This window comes from Patiria miniata, unplaced genomic scaffold, assembly GCF_015706575.1.
Source record: "Patiria miniata isolate m_02_andy unplaced genomic scaffold, ASM1570657v1 HiC_scaffold_29, whole genome shotgun sequence".
In the NCBI taxonomy this organism is placed as follows: domain Eukaryota; kingdom Metazoa; phylum Echinodermata; class Asteroidea; order Valvatida; family Asterinidae; genus Patiria; species Patiria miniata.
In genome coordinates, this window is record NW_024037068.1 from 3,278,600 (window position 1) to 3,297,317 (window position 18,718).

General features: G+C 38.0%; 1 protein-coding gene across 2 annotated transcripts; it reads right to left on the minus strand.

The window, feature by feature from the left end:
• Positions 1 to 5,781: 5,781 nt before the first annotated feature.
• On the minus strand, positions 5,782 to 18,629 carry LOC119735670 (G protein-activated inward rectifier potassium channel 3-like). 2 transcript variants are annotated; one of them, XR_005272201.1, is made up of 4 exons: positions 17,083 to 18,629; positions 15,379 to 16,832; positions 13,672 to 13,813; positions 5,782 to 6,348 (listed from the first exon to the last, which is right to left on the minus strand). XR_005272201.1 is itself a non-coding variant. In XM_038209479.1 (3 exons), the coding sequence occupies exon 2, from the start codon at positions 16,669 to 16,671 to the stop codon at positions 15,400 to 15,402; it is 1,272 nt and encodes a 423-aa protein (XP_038065407.1). In that variant the 5' UTR covers positions 16,672 to 16,832; positions 17,083 to 18,629; the 3' UTR covers positions 5,782 to 6,348; positions 15,379 to 15,399. The 2 variants fall into 2 exon arrangements, 1 of the variants encoding a protein (XP_038065407.1); XM_038209479.1 differs by lacking the exon at positions 13,672 to 13,813.
• Between the last annotated feature and the right edge of the window lie 89 nt (positions 18,630 to 18,718).

The window sequence follows — 18,718 nt, forward strand, 5'->3', positions numbered from 1 at the left end:
CAAGTTTTTAGCTTAGATTTAGATTCATTCATTTATAATTACATAATTATTAAGTTAGGATTTCTTGCTTTGAAGTTTGTGGGATAAGAACAACAAAGTTGGCCCTGAGGAATTCTTTGTAAAATTTGCTATTAAATGTTATATAGGATTTGTTCATCAACAATTTTTTTTTTTAATGTTGCTTTAAATGAACAATGGGCTGAGACATACAACAATGAAGAACATTGTGGGAAAAAAAGCAAGAATAGCACAAAGCTTATTTGCAAGGATATCAGATTTTAAATTAGCATCAGCAGACAATTAAACTGTCAAAGTATTCAACAGTTATCCTTCAGAACAGATTTCCATTGATGTCCCTACTTCCTATTACTTACCAGTTTTAGCTGACCTTAAGCTGAACAACAGACACCGCTGAAGTTGTTGATCATCTGCTTACTCAAACCACAAAGGAAAAAAAACGTGTACACTATCGTGTGTGATCTGACAGGTTAGTGCCATTGCCAAATACGTGCGCAAGTGGTTTTCAGCGTAAAGGGAAGTACTTCATTTATTGGCTCCTGGCAAACAAAACTGTACAGGTACAGCTTTAAAGGTGTGAGTTTAGCAAAAATATAAGTGTCCCAGTTCTCCTGCATACTTGTGACCTTGGCAGGGAATTTGCTGTAAAAAAGGAAGAAATTGTTTGGATCTCTGATTTTTTATTTTTGTGAAATTGATTTGTCTAAAAGCATGAAAATGATATACACCAAAACGCAGATGGATGGCGGTGGGTAGTTATTTCCAATAACTTGCCATTTAAAAGATTTGCTATGTTTTTTTGTTTGTTTTGTTTTTTGGTTGGTTTTTAAAAGTTTTTTATTACCTCTTTAGATGTTTTCGTGGCTCTGAAAAAAAAACAATGTCCCAACAAAGTTAGCCACAAGTGTGTACATCGTAGGGACATTTCACCTAAGAAAGTCAAATTGAAATCAGATCTGTAGAATGATTGCTTTACTTCATCAGTATGGTAAACAAAAATGAATATTTATGATAACATTATGCCTAAATACCACACTTTCCCCCAAAAAGGTAAAAGTGGGACTTCAAAAAAAAAAAATTCAATCACGTACAGGGGAAATCCATACTATCACCCCAATCCCATGTTTTCCTATTAAGTGTAATTGTTCTGAAACTGAAAGCATGTATTTGCTAATGTACGTTCATGTACGTCATGCCAAACATCCAAGCCTTGATCTGATGAGATACTGGCTCCAAAAGAGAAAGCGGTAAACAGTTGAACAGTTCCACAAAAAGAAACAAATGATATTTAAGGCCTGTTTCCTGAGATTTTTTTTTGTTACGGAGAAATACGTGTTACATGTAAGTCCCATCAGCTTCAACTTTCTGCTGTGAACTTTATCAGGAAGACATTATATTTCCTTTTTCTGATCGCTGAACTCAACAAGTAATTTAACTAGAGTTTTTCAATACTTTTGCACGTACACCACAAAGAAACTTGACTGGAGACTGGAGGATTTACAATTTTGGACATATACTATGGACTACAACGTGGCCAACTTTTAAACTTGGCCTGCAAGTTGTCTTGTCTGTTTTCAACATGTCAAACTTTTACATTTGTATTAAACATGCCGTAAATTTGGGGACAACTTACAACATTTGCTTTTGCTGTATTTTTCAGAAATGGATGGATTGGGGATACAGCATTTTATAGCAAATATTGTATACACCAACCTGTTTAAAGATTTGTGTTTATAGATGCTGGGGAAAAAAGCAAGAAAGAATGCTATTTTTGCAGTCCGCTTCCCTGCCCGTACTTCAGACATTTAACAGGGCAATTTATAGACGTCGGGGAATTGTCGGGTAAAAAAACCCAGAGTAGCTGGCTTGCACCGTTTCACGGTTGTGTATTGATTGCAAACAAAATGTCAACTAACTAAATTTGGTAAATTAGGGGCAGTACCAAAAAGCCATTTTTTTTCCAACAATGATAGTCCGACCATCGTTGGAAATAAAAAAAGAAATACACTTTACTTGGAAATAACAGCACACCATGATTTCACATGATGGTTGAGACTATTGTCCACTAACAGTCGAGTAAGGTATTTCATGATAATTTGGTAGTTTTGTTTTGTGATTTTTTGCAACTGTTGTATACTCCCTTTAAACCATTTCTCCACACAACAAGTTTACCATAAAAAACAGTCCTTGCTCACTTCTTTCTCTCATCACTGTGCTTAACCTTTGCTGTGTCTTGCTGGCTGATTATTTTCCTTTCGTCTCGTACCCCACATTGTGAGGTTGTTTTGGGTCGTTTGGTTTCCTCTGCATCCAAAGTTCAAGCAGGAGTCCAAATTAAAGTGAATAGCCGCAGAATGAGTTATAATTCTTTTTGACTGAGTTTGGACTCCATTTCTATTGGAGTCCAATTTACTCAATTTGGCTCAGTTCCTTTGCTATTTTTGAGTTACAACCCAAAAAATAGATTTTGGTTTTTAGTTTTCTATTTCTCTAGCAATACAAAAGTTAGTTCACTTTTAAAGAAGTCATGAAGCGAAAAAATCCATGTGGGACCACTGTAAAGGGGTGTGTATTTAGGAAGGGAATAGGGTACCCGATTGAAAAAAAAAACCTACCCAGGTACCTTTTAAAGAAACCCAACCCCAACATTTAATTCTCGGGAGTTGCTGTACAAATTTTTCATAAAGGTCCGGTGTGTCAATATACAGCAAGATACAAGTGTACAGCGAGCTCATTACAAGCTTGGGCCAATTTCATAGAGCTGCTTAAGCAGAAAATTTGCTTAAGCACAAAAACGTCTTGCTTAATAAAATCAGGTTACTGGCCAAAACTCCAATGCTAATTAAACAACAGCTAAATACCAGTCACAAGCAATGTACATCACATGGAGTTTTGGCCGGTAACCTAATTTTACTAAGCAATGTTTTTTCGTGCTTAAGCAAATTTTTTGCTTAAGCAGCTCTATGAAATTGGGCCAAGGTGTAAGTTATTATTATAACTATTCGTGGATGGATTTGTTTTCGTTCAAATATTCCACAAAAGGAAACTGTGCAATATATCTTTAAAAAGTAAACAAAGATTGACTGTGGAGTGGGGTTCGAACCTGCGACCTCGAGCATTGTCGTTCCGGTGCTCTACCAACTGAGCTATCCAGCCCTATGTTGCAGCTTCCTAGGGCTGTGCATCAGAACCGGGTACCGGGGTACCCGAGTACCCGACTGCTGACGTCAGGAACCGGTTCCAGATTATGGAACTGACTTTACATAGTAATTAATAAATTCTCAAACATTGAAAGAGAAGGTTTTGAATGTCAGGCTGCATGGAAAAGCAACAGATTGACGTTTATGACACTTGCGAAAATGCAATTTTACGGCAGGACAACAGTCAACCCAAATGGAAAGCCTTTTTCAATTGGCCCACACATTTGTTAAAATTCAATATAACATGCAAATTGAATTTATTGAAGAGCACTTAATAAACTTTTAAAAATGTATGTGTTCACAAAATGGTGAGAACTGCCCCAAGCAATACAACATGACAATGTGGCTCAATCTGTTTTGATTTGAGATAAAAAATAAATACCGGTATATGCTCTGCAGCAAGTCTTCAAATTTGCTTTCTTTATAACTTCACAATTGCTTGTCGGAAGTGATTTAGATTTGGGCTTAATACATTCGCAAGTCTGGCTACATCCCACAAATCCTGCCCTTCACAATTAGTGTGACATTGAGAAATAAATCGCCTCGTTATACCTAGCTTCCTGAATTAAACGGTATCTCTCTTTTTGCTTTGCCAAAAGTGATTAACTGATGAACTTTATATACAAATCCAACCCTGCTAGAAGGTTAACATTAAGATTCTGTTTCCTGTGCCGGAGAGGTCTGGCAACTGATATTCGCAATGTACGTGGTACTTAATTTTCCAAAATCGACAAAATCCGGTGCTGTTAATTCCCCAACAGTAGAATGACTGTCCAGTGAACTGAACACATCCAATCAAAAGTTACACTCCTGCGAGTCTGTTGAGGGCATCATATCAAATCAGTTCCAATATTGTTTGAACTTCCTGTGAATTGTTGGCACGACATAGATAGCCATCCATGGATGATGTTTTCCCTTCACCTGATATCTTCCATCAGAACTTTTTGGTAGTATCAGATCCAAACCAGCCAGCCTCCCCCTCCCCGGGCCCAGCTCAGTGGTCGAGTAAGCGCAAGTATAAAGCAAGAGGTCGTAGGTTCAAGTCCCACTGAGAAGCTTGCAATTTGTTCTTGTGAGCACCAAGTGTACAGTGTTTCCAGGTCAACCCCCCCCCCCCAACAAATATAACTTTGGAAAGTAATTGTTTGTGGTATCTGCTGCTACATGAAATTAGACTCAAACTATAGTTTGCGTCTGCACTAGTAAGTCGGAAGGTTCAACTTCCACTCGATAGAGCTTGTGCTTCTGGACAGCTCTTTAGATACAGTTCTTATTCGACGAAGGGCAATACCCTATAATGTATATCCCCCCCCCCCTCCCCCAACCAGGGGTTGAACTGGGGTTATTTCTAAAGGTAAAATTGTTAGGAGAAATATGTACATGTATGTACTTCTTCGAGAGTTTTTTTTACAAAGACTGTTGAATCTGCTGAAGGGTACATGTTCTTGAGAGAAAGTGGAAGAATTGTTTGGTTGAAAATATAATGTACTTGGTTAATATGTGTGATAGTCCTTTTTAAGGTCTAATCGATAGCAGGAAAGCAACTGGAATTTTTGCACATTAAAAATATCTATAAAATTGTCACATAGTTTGCAATTACGAAGAAAATTCTGTTAACTCGTCCAAACCAATAATCAGAAGACAAGACTCAGTCATGCAGCACTCCAAAAATGACGTATTTATTGCTACATATTTCCTGTAATCATACATGTAAAAATACCTGTACACTTTCTATCATACAAGAAGAAGAATCTGTAATTAGATCTAAAGTACTTCAAACAGCACATGTACATGTACACGTACATCGTAATTGCATAAAAGGTGCCATTGACAGCAACGGCCCCACTACTCCCTTTTTTTTGTAAAGGAGTACAATGTCATGTTCATTGGCTTGTTTGCTTATTTAAAATTCATCAGTAGTTGTTAAAAAAATTCAATTGAAATCGATAAATGTGAAATAAATTGTGAATTACGATTATTCAATTTGTAAACATAACGTTGGTAATCAAATGAAACTTTTAAAATTACAAAAGCTGCTTAACCGGATTTCTAGAGTGATAAAAAAAATTCCTCACTCATCAATTTCACAGTTCACTGTTGCAGTTTTGTTTTTGGGGTGAGCTGTATTTTTTACAGCTTAGCATACTTATTTTGTTTTGCTAATTATAATAAGCTGTCAGCTTTTCTCAAAAAGCGAGTTTCAGAATGTCAAAATGTCGTATCTCACTTAAAATAACCCGGATGTGCACACAAAGTCAATGGACGTCGAGACACGACCTTGTTGCACAGAGCGCATTTGCGCGAGATACGACTTTGTTGCAGAATGGAGTTACAACCTAGTTGCACTGATGCGACGATATTTTTGTTTTTGTAAGGGCATGCCGCAATACCTGTAAAACTAAAATCCTTCTAAACTTTAATTTCCATCACAAATCACCCTGATTTCCGAAGACATTTCAATTTATACAACAAAAACTTGTATGTACTCACATCTTCTACATTGGCACCCAGTCGTGCAATTGACAGTTTTTTGTACTTTTGGATGTGGATAATAAATTTTACAAAAACATGCTTTTTCTCAGCTCTATCGTGCATTTTGAGTTAAGTGACGTACGTGTCATTAAAGATTTCTGAGGAAACATGAAATTGAAACATTGAAATAGTTCTCATAATGGTGTATAACAAACTGAGTTCAAACTGGAAAGATCTAATCTATATCTAGACACACACAGCAACCACCACCCACAGTGTTTTCTTGCTCCGAGTCAATGCAAAATAAAGTCATATTTTGCCCGTCCCAAAAACATTTTAGTATTTCAGTGAGACATGGGGAAAACACTCAGATAAAACTACATTACAATTAATTATAAAGTTTACATCCTTATGCTACAGCTGCACATGTGTAAGGCGCTGTAAGTTTCAACGTACAACCTTCCTTTTATAAATAGTACATGTATTTACAATTACAATTATTTGGCTTTAATAAACAGCGATACTTTTTACATTTTTTGTCCTTCATGGCAGTTTTTACAACTAAGGCAGTTTTTCAAAAAAAAAAGTTCTTCTTGTTCTCTCCAGTGATGTCATAGTCTTTCTTCATGGTTCCTTGGTGCTGGATTTGATGAAAAGTCTGAAAGAACAATAAAAACAAATTGACAAGATGAACAATTACTTGTCTGCTAAAGATGTCATTGACTGTTTTTTTTTATAAGCTTGGAAAATGGCAGTTCAAATATAGGGACATGCATTTTTTGGGGGGGCGGGGGGTTGCTTTGGTAAGAGTGGTTGATATTCACCCTTTATTAGAAAAACTAAGGTTTTTTGTTCTTGTTCCTGAGAAGAGGTGAATTCTCTCTCCCCGGCAACAGATTGTTGAGGAGAAGAGTTTTATTTTCACAACACAAGCGCCCAACCCTTTCTATTTTTTAAACCAGCCTAGTAACGTGTGACATGTTCCCTTTGCACCTTCAATTCTTGTCTGACCCCACAAAGTTTGAACATCCTTCAAATTGTTGATTTTGAGATTAACGTTTTTTGACTTGGAGCTGATTGCTCTTGTCTTGTTCCCCAAGCAGAGAAACATTTAGATATTTTAAGCAAAGAAAGAGTTTCAAAGCAGCTGTTAAGCATCATGCCTATAGTGCCCATAATGCTTCGCCGGTAAGCATAAATATGTGCTCAGCATATTACTGTCTATCTGCTGAGAAAGTTGAATTGTTTTGGCCCCATCCTAATCCTCACACTATTATCAGTCCCTGTAGACTTTTGGCAGGAAGCCAAAAGTGATGACACTGCAGATGTCCCAAATGTTTGAGCTGATGCACTGCCCTTTGTTTGGGGAGGGGGGGGGGGGGGTTTAATCCATCAATGGATGTTGAATAAGCCGCCCACGAAGCTAATCAATACAAAACTTTTGAAAGATGCAGAAGTTGTCAAGTTGTCATAGTCAGGCTTACATGTACGTGTAGGATACAGAGATGGCATTTGTTTTGTAAACATACAAGTGTACATGTATACATACATCCATGTGCTTATACAAAATTGTAATCTGATTTTTTACGATTCATGGATTAAAACTATTTTTGAATAAACACAAAATCTTACTGTACTTTGCTCACAATTTTCTTTAATGGGTATATCCCCAAATTACAAGGCCAAGAGTTACTGAAGCTTACGGTGTATGCTGCAAAATGTAGAAAGGACAATAAAGAATGAAAAATGTTTAAGTGACAAAAGTTATCTGTCGACCTTTGTTTTGAATTGTGATAGGTATTGGGTAGGGAGTTCAACAGATTTATAAACAGAACAAAACTGGACAAATTTCTCACACTGGACGTGTCGTTAGGACTGTAAAGTTTACTGGATGGATTTTCAAAACTATTTTTTTATCATGATGATTCACCATCAGCATTTCAAGTGGGACAGCTCTAATTCCACATTTTAAACTTATTTCATTCTGTTTCTGATCTAAGCTACTTTTGTCTTTCGATGGCCACATAACTCAACTGTATCTAATGCTTAAAAATAAGTACATGTATTGTTCATTTGATTTGGTCCCAATCCACAAAAAATGGTGGTCTCAATCCACAAAAATTGTGGTCTGTTTCAGAAAACCAAATTTTAGAGATTGTGTCTTGTGATGTTTCTGCACAAGACAATCAAAAACTTAAAAACAATCTTATTTCAGCTGCCTGTAGTTTACTTTAACTAGGGGGTTTATTTTAGGAATTTAACTCCTCATTTTATTACTCATAAAATGGTATACATGTTGTCTTATAGAGTGGTTTATGGCAGCAGTACTATACTGATTTTCTTTATAGATACATCTTAAAACTGTTAATGATATGAGAGTCATTCTATACATTCATCTTGTACATTACTGGAAAACTGACACACATGTAAATTTGTGTAAGTGTAAGAAAATTAAATGCATTGATTCATTGCTTACAACTCCAATTTGACTATATTCAGTATTTTATAAAACAAAGCTTGAGATATTTTATATGTTTTCTTTTAGTTGTCCATCTTTTACCTCCTAAAAAGTGTGTAGTCCTACAACCCTTTTAAATATCCCACTGCAAGTACATGTACATATAAATACATGTACCTAACTGTTAACAGTTATTTGTTGATGAGGTTCTATTTAACACTGTGACAGGGCACTGTGTTCAAAATGCCTGTGTCAACCTGTTAACAAGCCCAATCAAGTGTAAAGGGCTCATTATAAGAACCTTTAGAACTCACAAGAATGGTCCGGTCAGTCTTTTTTTTCTTTATCAAAGCAGAGTAAAGAAGCTCACTTTAACAACCGACCAGCCAACAAAAGCAGACCTTTTCACTGAACTGATTTTTCACTTCAGGGCATTTTCTGAAACCTTGTTTTGGAGTTTTGCACCCAAACAAAATTTGTGAGAAGTTTCGTTTCTGCACTGTCAGAGCCTGCTCGCGGAAGTGGACCAGAAAGTAATGGGATTTGCAACAAAACGAGAAGTTTTGATCAGATGCTTTGGGCCATAGAGTTCATGCATGCACACGAATACACAGGGCCATAGTGCCACTTGCAAAAAAAAAAGAAAACTATCAAGCTTTGGAAATGCTTGTAGCAAAACAAAATTTGGAACAGGTATACTTGAAAAAACTTACGACTATTGGTACATGTAAGGGTTTCTAATCTTGTACAGTTGATGATAATTTGTTCACAACACAATTGTTTGGTTGTTATTGGTCCTTGATTCCGAATCTACATTCATGTGTCAGTTTTATTTTGTTGTTATTGACTTCTGGGTTTGTGAGATATATGTACTGAGCACTTTCTTTTGTTTGTAAGTCCAAATTCCAAAATATGTATGGTTTGTAACAAATTCTGGTACCTGTAGACCAGCCTACAATTCTGTCTCTATGCTCAGACTCATTGACTGTGAATTGGGCTTGGTTGAAAGGTCGAAGAAGTGAATTTTTCTTGGGAACATATTTTGTGTAACTTTCTACTCCTCTTTAATGCATGAAAACTATTTGACATCCCTTTTTGATTAATTTTATTGAAAAGTGCACTTCTTTGAACATTTAAAATTGTCCATGCTTTTCCGGAAAACTGAGGGCACTGCCACTGTGATGTTGTTTCCGGAAGACAATGTTCAGTTAAGGGGTTTCCCGTTGAAATAGTGAACCCCAAATTTGCTTATGGAAAATATTTGTGAGAAAAGTTTGCTCATTGGCTTACTACCATGTACTGACACAACGAATCACCCCAAAAGAGAAAGTGTTCGACAGCGAAATATCCAAAATTCTGGCAACTTTTGGTGCTGAAACACCTGTTACATTGAGGTTTCTGCCTGAAATGAAATCACAGTTTTGCTCATGAATATGGAAATTTGCATTGCATAAAAACCAAAAAGGCACCAAAATACCCTTACAAATGGCCAAACAAAAATTGAAGATAGGGTTAAATTTGACAGAAAGTACCTTTCCAAGGATTGCATTAAACAAATTACATTGCATGGGCCCTGTAAACCTCACTTTTGCAAAAAAAAATTGACTCGGATGACTACCTATAGACGCCTTACACCAAATTGGTATGGGACCCGGACCACCCCCCCCCCCCCCCCCCCCCCCCCCCCCCAGCTTTACTAGGCTTGTCTATAGTCTTGTGTCATGATGAGCTGAAACAAGTTGGTAAAATTCCTGTCATCAACATTGGCAGTTTCACTAATTGCCCACCCGGTATGTAGGTATACGGTACAAATTATGCATACTTCCTGACACTCAGCCACTTGTAAATTTACTACGTTATTGATTGGCCAATGAACACACCTCCAGAACTATTCAAAATGCACAATGGACGGTCTAACGGCTTCATCATTAATAATTCATTCAGTTGCATAAGGGTCCTTTCAAAATATACTTTCTGTAAGAAGCTACAATGTGTAATGGCTGTTTTTATAAGCAGGGCCAGTGAACGTACGGAACGACAAAAGTACAACATTGCAAAGATGGCTTTAAATTTACGCGTTCTGTATTTGGTAGTGTTGCAGAGAACTAACGTTACATTTGTAATGTATGTCAGTCAGTTTTATTCTAGGCACCGTCTCAAACAAGTACACAAGTGGAAGATCGGAATGTTTAAACCCTCACCCACTTTGCCAGGAAGTTTTCAGTGTTCTTTTTAATACCAAATGGCACATTATTTTCCTTGTATGAAACAAAATTTGGATTTCAAACGCCATTTAATGGCAGCTTTGGCTCTGAAAATGATGAATCCTGCAACTATATATACACACCCATCAACCGTAAGGACACAATACTGGCAACCGAAAGTGGGACATTACAGATCTGAAGCAAGATGAAAGCTGCATGCTGTTATTTTTCTCTTCAATTGTTGGGGGAAATAACAAAGTGGAAAACAACATTGAAAAGATAAGAGGCAAAATGTTTTTAACTGCAAAGCAGATTATAATGGTATTTTTGGACAGTTAACCTAAGTTACGTGGTGTCCACTTGTGCATTCTTCTGCAAGTATCGAACAAGGCAATTGTGGGCTTCTTGCAGTCTTGTCAAGGTATCCATTTGTTTTAAAACCAAATTGAGGAAAAAAGCTCGAGGAGAAGTGGGTTTATTCATTAGTAAGTTGACACCGTTAACGTTAAGGGGACATCCTTAAAAACATACAGTAGTGACCAAAAGTTACGCAAGCACAGATTTACAGGAGGCCCAGATTGCACGAGTTACATAGTGGTTCCCAACAATTAAGCGGAGATGATGTTAAAAATGTGCCGTCTTGAAATCCCCCAATTCATGACTTGTCATTTTGAACCGTTAAAGGCCAGTTTTGAAAGGGTGACATACACTTGACATGTCTTCAAATTAAATGTGACTGTGTACTTCCTTGTCAACTTATTTGAAGAAAAAAAACTGCAAAAAAAAAAATAATAATAAGGACGAGGTTTCAACACTGGAAATCTGCGTCACCTGGTCATGAGTCAAGCCAATTATGTATGCAAATGAGCTAGTTCCGTCTGCAAGGGGAAGGGGTGCTGTGGCAACCTGCTGACGATAAATCAGTTCCTGTGAAGGGACAAGTCTTAAAAGTGAAGCAAAAAGCTTGATTCTGTGCAACAGGGACATCAGCAAATATAATTACAATGAGTAATTTTGAAGCCCTCTGTGGCTCATGTTGTAGGCCATTAACCCCTCCCCAATTTACCTCTTCCCTCCCCTGATGACCTCATATTGTCCCACCTCTCCCCCCCCCCCAAAAAAAAAATCCCCACAAGACGCAAAATATCTGCGTAAAACCACAAAGTTGTTGACCAAATTCAATGTTTCCTCTGCTCCGACAACCATCCCGGACAAAAAAAGTCCCAGTCATAACATGATTACTGAAAGGGTTACATGGCAAGGAAATCTGAGGTCTAGACCAATTAAAAAGAACATGTGCACAGGAACAGTGCCATTGAAGAAACTTTGCCAGACACAATGATCTTGACTCCATTCCCCCCCCCCCCACCCATGGGCGTCGCCAGGATTTTTTCTAGAGGGGGGCAAAAAAAATTTTTGCCAAAAAATGTTTGTACTTCTCAACACATTCTCGATTTATCGTTTTAGAGGGGGGCAGGGACATTTTGCCCCCCCCTCGCGACGCCCATGCCCCCACCCCCACTTCCCCCATAATTTTATTTTAATCGGTGGGCATTTTCACAAGTAAATTTTTCTTCCCATTCAGCTACTTGACAAGTCATGGTTAAACACTTTTCTGAAAAAAATAAGACATGTGCATACACAATACATGTATAATTTACAGTTGTTGAGTTCTAGTTTAAAAAATGGGATCTAGTATTAACTATTTAAGTAGATTATATTTGGACATAATCACATTTTGTGCATGGTTTTGTCATACTACACCAAAACAGCTACATGTACATTTTTGGTGGGGTTTTTTTGGGGGGGGGGTTTGTTGTTTTTGTTTTTGTTTTTCGGTTTTTTTTTTTTACTTTGCAGGAAAGCAAAAGTGAAGTGAAATTTATGACTTACAAGTGAGGTTTCACTGTGGTTTTTACTGAAAACACAAGTCGGGTTTTATTACCTCTGTCATTTCTAAACAGTGAATTTCACTCTGTTTTGGTGGTTTATTTTTTATTTTATTTTTTGGTTTTTTTTTTTAACTTTGCAGGAAAGCAAAAGTGAAGTGAAATGTATGACTCACAAGTGAAGTTTCACTGTGGTTTTTACTGAAAATACAAGTCAGGTTTTATTACCTCTGTCATTTCTAAACAGTGAATTTCACTCTGTTTTTGGTGAAAACTTACTCTATCGGACTGAAAATAGGAAAAGATGATTTGGAGTGAAATTCATTCAATCGAATTGATTACGTTTTCACACGATTTTCAACTGTATTGATTCTTAAATTACAGTGATTTCTCACTTTAAATAGTCTGGTCCCTCATTCTACCTTTTGAAAATTACAGAGAAGATAAATGTAGAAACAAGAAAAGATGTTTTGTGACTGTAGACCTATTTTTGTGTAATCTATCCAAAGATAATCTTTAGTAGAAATACATCATGTTCCCAGGCCCTCTTGCTGTTTGGAAGGAAATGAAGATCACTCTCCGTTTTCCTCCTGTAGTGAATCTACATATACTGATATGTCTGTATCTCCTATTGAGAATTTCAACTCCACAAATACATTCATTACATCTAACTTATACTTTACTCCCCCCCCCCCCCCTCTCTTTGGTCCCCTTCCATTACAAATCTACATGTTTTCCCACCAATGACAGGGACTAGCAGAATTAATCCACGTGTCTCAAAACTAAGCCACTCTGAAGGTTTCAGGAAGACCCTATTAAAGTATCACGTCCAGGTGATATTTGTAATGCTGTGATGAATGTGAATCATTTTTATTGAAAACATCAGCTGACCTGGCATTGTCATTTTAGAGCTTTATGCAGTCACGACTACCAATTGGACCAAACTGTTGGTGTCATCCTCCTTAAAAAAAAAAATGAGGGACAATTTTTACTCCCCTGTTGCAAATTTGGACTTTCCTCTTGAAATTATATTCCTCTCCTTCAACCACAGGGAAAGAGTTCCATACCTGGACATTACTTGACACCCTGTGCCTTCCTTTCTACAATAAATTGTCTCTAGGTATTTTTCATTCTAAGAGAACTTTCTTGTTAAATAATGACACTTCTAAGTCTAAAAACGTTGTAGAAGTTGTTCATTCACAGTGAAGTGTTTCTGGAACCAAGCAAACTAAGTAGGTTTCTGAATCTGACCAAACATGATTTTTTTGTAATTCATTGATTTTCCTCTGAACACTTCCAAGACTTTTGGAGTATCCAGTCCTTCAAAAGCACAAAATCCATTGAACATCTCCCTCCCCCTCCCCCTAATAAGTGACTGTACAGTGTAACAGCTAGTCTTTTGTATTCCTGATAGATTTGTGTGGACTTACTCCTGGAAAGCAGTCACTTGACGTTAGGCTTAGTTTATAGCCCAGGATCCAAACACAGTGGTTCGTTCCTGACTATGGCAGTGCTGTTGTGGCCTGTCCAATCAGATTGAGCATTACACCTGGGCTTTTCCAAATTAGGCAACTGCAAGGTTTGTAGAAATGAAACCACATTTGGGAGATAAACTAATATCTGTACTTTCAGACACAAATTATGGCCATATTCTCCTTAGAGGTGACATTTGTCAGTATATTTTCCCAGTTGAGGGTGTCGAGAGAGAAGCAAAAAGCTGCTAAAAGTACTTGAGTGACCTGAATATATAATTTTAAGATTAAAAGGCCATATTTTCGGTGTCTTGATTGAATTGGCAGGTCAAGGATTCTATATTTCAAAATGTGAAAAAGTACACATAATTGATAAAAGAAATATTAGAATTGAATTTTTTTTTTTTATTCTGAATACCAAGCATCCGTAATTGTACTGGCAAAGATACGGTAGATTTAAAACTTTTTTTTTTGAAAAAAAAAGAATATTAGGTGTTGCTCACTCACCAGCTCAACTGAAACATCTTTAATTGGATTCCCTTTCTTGATAAGAACCCTACAAGCATCCTGTGGCATAATTAACCCCTCCCCCAGCGGATGTTCGTGTGCCTCCCCTGCCCCACCCCAAATTTGAAATTTTGAACTGAACAAAAATAATAAGATATTTGTCTTCAGTTTCCCCTTGACAGAATTGTGCACGTCCAGGTGCCCCCCTAGAAGTTTAATCCTTATTACGCCCCTGCATGCAACTGGTATAATTGGAAATGTGTGATTAGTTTCTTGTTTTAATCCTCAAGCCTAACCGTTGGAACTGGTTTCACCTATTAGCAATGAAGAAGCTGACAGCAATTTAATTCCAATTAATTTGCTGTACCCCTACTTCCCTTAATCAAGAAGGCGTACATGCACGCAGCATCATTTAATGCTTCATCTGATACCGGTCGATCTTAATTGAGGTAATCGTTGACTCATGACATGAATATGTAAATCTGCAGGTTAATCGCCTGCTATTTGTTAGTATCTTTCTAATTAAATCTTTAATTTAATGAGAATGAGTGAACATGATTAAAAAAGGCAATTATTCTCAGTTTGTTTTGAATACTTGAAGTGTGAATGTTTATGGGTTTCTAAAATTTTGTGGGAAAAAAATGAAACCGTTCACATATTTTTTTCCCATCTTATATGTGACTGGGTAAAAACAAAGGGTTTTGACCAAAGGGTCAACAATTCAAGACAAAACATTGCTCCATCTTCATGTTATGGACAGAACTGTCCTAACTGCACAGTAACTGTTAATGGTCTTAAAAACTTCACAGAAAAACTGCACTTCAACAGTATAGTCTGTTGAACATACAATTAAAGTGCCAAACATGGCAAAACTTCTACCAGAATAAAAGGCCAGGGTTGCTAAAGAAGCCAAATAGATTGGAAATCAGATGACTGTCAGGAAATCTCCCAACTTATTTTATTTAGAGTTTCATGCTGTACTACAGCCTATGAGGTAAACCATATTGGTGACATAACCTGGCTTTTTTATTCGCTTTTTTCATGGTGCATTGATTTTTCCTGACTTTAATATTTTCATGGTGACTATACAACGAACTTGTTAGAAGAAGTTAAAATTGTTAGTGAGATTAAATATGAGACAAGAAATTGACTAATTACCGTGACTATCCTGCTTCATCATCAGATTCGAGACTCCACATTTTCCGCGTCCCTAAGGATGGGCGAGGACCTCCTGATTATTCCGCTGTTCCTCCTTGATGTCCAGACGCTATCTCTGTCCACCTCCCTATCCTCTGCCTCTCTCATCTCATCAACCTCCTTGGCGCTACATCTCGAGAAGTCCTCCGATTCCCTCATCATGTGGAACCGCTTCATATCCACAAAGTGACAGTCGTCTCTCACCTCCACCATGTTCTCAAACTGGAAGCCCCACATGATTTCGTCCGGGAGATAAGAGGTTCTAGCCTGGGTTGTTGTGCCCGTGGCTTCCACGATGCCTTCCAAGATGGCGATGATTTCAAAATCCATGTGCCGAAGATGATCCCGGGAGATGCTGTACAGAGGACTTTTTTCATCAACGACATGGACAATCTGAAGTGGCCACACCAGGAAGAGGCGATCTGCACCAAATTCATGGCCGATATTTAAGTCCAGGAATTTGAAGGGGATCACATTACCCTCTTTCGTCACATAATGACGCACCATCTGAAGTCTCATGTGACCCTCAACAATGTGGGATTTTTGCCGCAGGTCCCCAACTCGGAAGGTGAAGCACATTTTACCGTCGAGTTTCGTCATGCAGGCATAGTGGCTGAATTGGAGTGTCTTGGCCCTGGCTTTGGGTCTGGAGACTTTGGCAATGAAGCTTCCTAGAATAAATGCCTCAATAAAGTTTGCCCAGAGAGTGTGCACAATCAGGAAGAAGAGTACTTCCCCGCATTGTTCGGTCGGGCTTCTAAATCCAAACCCGATAGTGGTCTGTGCCTCGATGCTGTACAACAGTGCCGACTTAAAGTTTTGAAAGTTTCTAAAGCAAGGCTTCCACTCTGGGTCATCCAGATGGTCAAAGTCACCTCGGGCGATGGCGAGTCCATAATAGAGAACAGCAAACAGAAGCCAGCTCGCCAGGAAACCCACGATAACCATGAGGATGTTATATCGCCACGGCATGTCGACAGTACTAGTGAATATGTCTTTGATGATCTTGCACCAGCGGCTCTTAGACATGTTCTCATACTGGATGTTGCAGGTGCCGTCCTTCTCGACAAGTCGGGTGCGCCGCTTTATCATCTGCGAGGAGCTGGTGCTGTTGCTGACGTTGCCGATGCTGATTTGGTTTAAGCTGGCGTGGTTGGAGACTGGATGGTGGTTGTTAGCTACCAGCACTCTCATATCCGTGTGGTTGCAGTTGCAGGTGCTGGCGTAGCTTGTGTTGAGAGATTCGGTTGCCATTTTTGTTGTTGTCTTTCTGTGTTGTCTCTCTGTCTCCACAGAAAAATCAGTCTTCAGTTTGCCACTTTGAAGATGAAGCACTTTTTAATTTCAAATAATTAAACAAAGAGTAATCCAGTTAAATATCTCTCTCCAGAGTGCTTGGACTGTCAAGGACACATCTGCAAAAAGAATACCATAGTTCCATGAACATTTTGAAGTTCAAAGAAATATCTTTCATCAAACTGGTTAAGACCCATAGCCACATCACCATCCAGGTCCCACTGTTGAGATGCTTAAATTTAAATGATGCCAAATTATTGATTTTCTTTACAACCTCTCCACCTATAACCAGTTCTGAACTCTAATTTGGAAACTGTTTTAAAAACAGAATTTACTTCCAAGAATGCACAGAATCTATATAACACTTACCTTAACTGGATTCTACCCTCCAGAAAGAGTATTTTCCTTCCAAGATCAGCAAAATATTCCAAAAACCCTCAGAAAATCTTCAGAGCGGCGGTTACAGAAAGCAAAGTATTTTAATTTTGAAGTGGTATAGTAACTGCGAGCCCTTCTGGGTTATACCATTATCAGACAAAGGGAGCGACGTCCTATTCTTCTTAACTGCTTCAACCGGTAGCTGTTTGTCAGCAGGTCATCTTCACACAATGAAACCTCTAAGACGTAGAGAATAACCACAAGTCATCCTTTCAAGCCTTACAGCAAGAAGTCCTCACACTCCAAAATGGCTTCAAATTGAAATTCTAAACAAAAAATTTTGCCCATCTCAAGAAACACCATCATCTGCCAACACACCCCTGCGCAGAGTTGCGGTGCTTGTTTAACTTGCAATTAATTTTTGATGAGCAGTTTGTTTCGCAAGCTCCCAGATGGACAATGATTGGGGCTCCAGTACAAATATCCCTACTTGAAAGGAAAGTATTGATTGGGGGGAGCTTGGACCGTTAATACCTTGGGGCACGGAGGAGCTGTTTTCAAACACCCAGTGTGCCATCCTCTTACAGCACTCACTGATGGTATTTAAATGACCGGAGAGGAGGATATGAGAAGGATCTGGAATCCTATTGGCTGATAATCAGCTTATGAGGGATGCTCATTGTGTCTGTGTCTCTGGGTCTTGAATACTTCAAGGTAACAAGTCTGCATACACAGAACCCCTATACATGTAGCGGTAGATGGTCTGAAATGTCTCATGGCCTGGGATTTGAATAATTCTGCCTGTGTCTGCATGTTGTGTCCTTGGGCAAGTTACATTTGGCCAATATTTAAGGCGATCGTCGTGTCTCCAAATGTTTCTGTTTCTTTTTATTGAGGTCTATACATGCTGTCTCCAGAGCTGCCCCTTACTTCAGTATCAAATTATAATTTGATAAAGTCAGCTGTTTTTGGCAGATTAGTCTAAACAAATCTACAGTTTGTTATCGATGTTCAGTGTCCTTGTCTGTGTTAGTCCTTCAGTGTCACTTGTGTTTGTAGTTATTCTAAAAGAAACTTTTGGTAAATGCCAATAGTAGAGTCAGAACTGCTTTGCATCAATATTTTGCCAATGTTTCCCAATTTCTAAACCTCTTCACAAATTCTTCTGATTTATTCGCTCAAATCGCCCTTGGTTTACTTTGGAAATTTAGTTGACAAATATTTCCACTCTATGGTTGGTAGCCACCTTTAGAGTCATTGCTACAAAACCCCCATTGGGTTTTAGATGGCCCTCCCTCATATTCATAACACCCCAAATATCAAATTCGTTAAAGAGCCATTTTCCCCTGAAATTACAGTTAAATAAATTTTCACGGATTTTTCAACATATTAAGCCAGATTAGGAGTCCTTGAAAACACCTTTAAAAAGTCCTTTGTTTACCAAGTGTACCGTTATGTATAACTAATGATAATCCTCAGTGGCCAGGGTCATTATAAAACCGTGAAAATACCCTTACAGGATTAGTCCTATATACATGTAAGCCCCATGTAAATGTCTGTGAAACATCTCTTAAAGATCTTTTCACGGAGAAATGGACTTTTAATGAAAATTTAAAGGATCAGATGT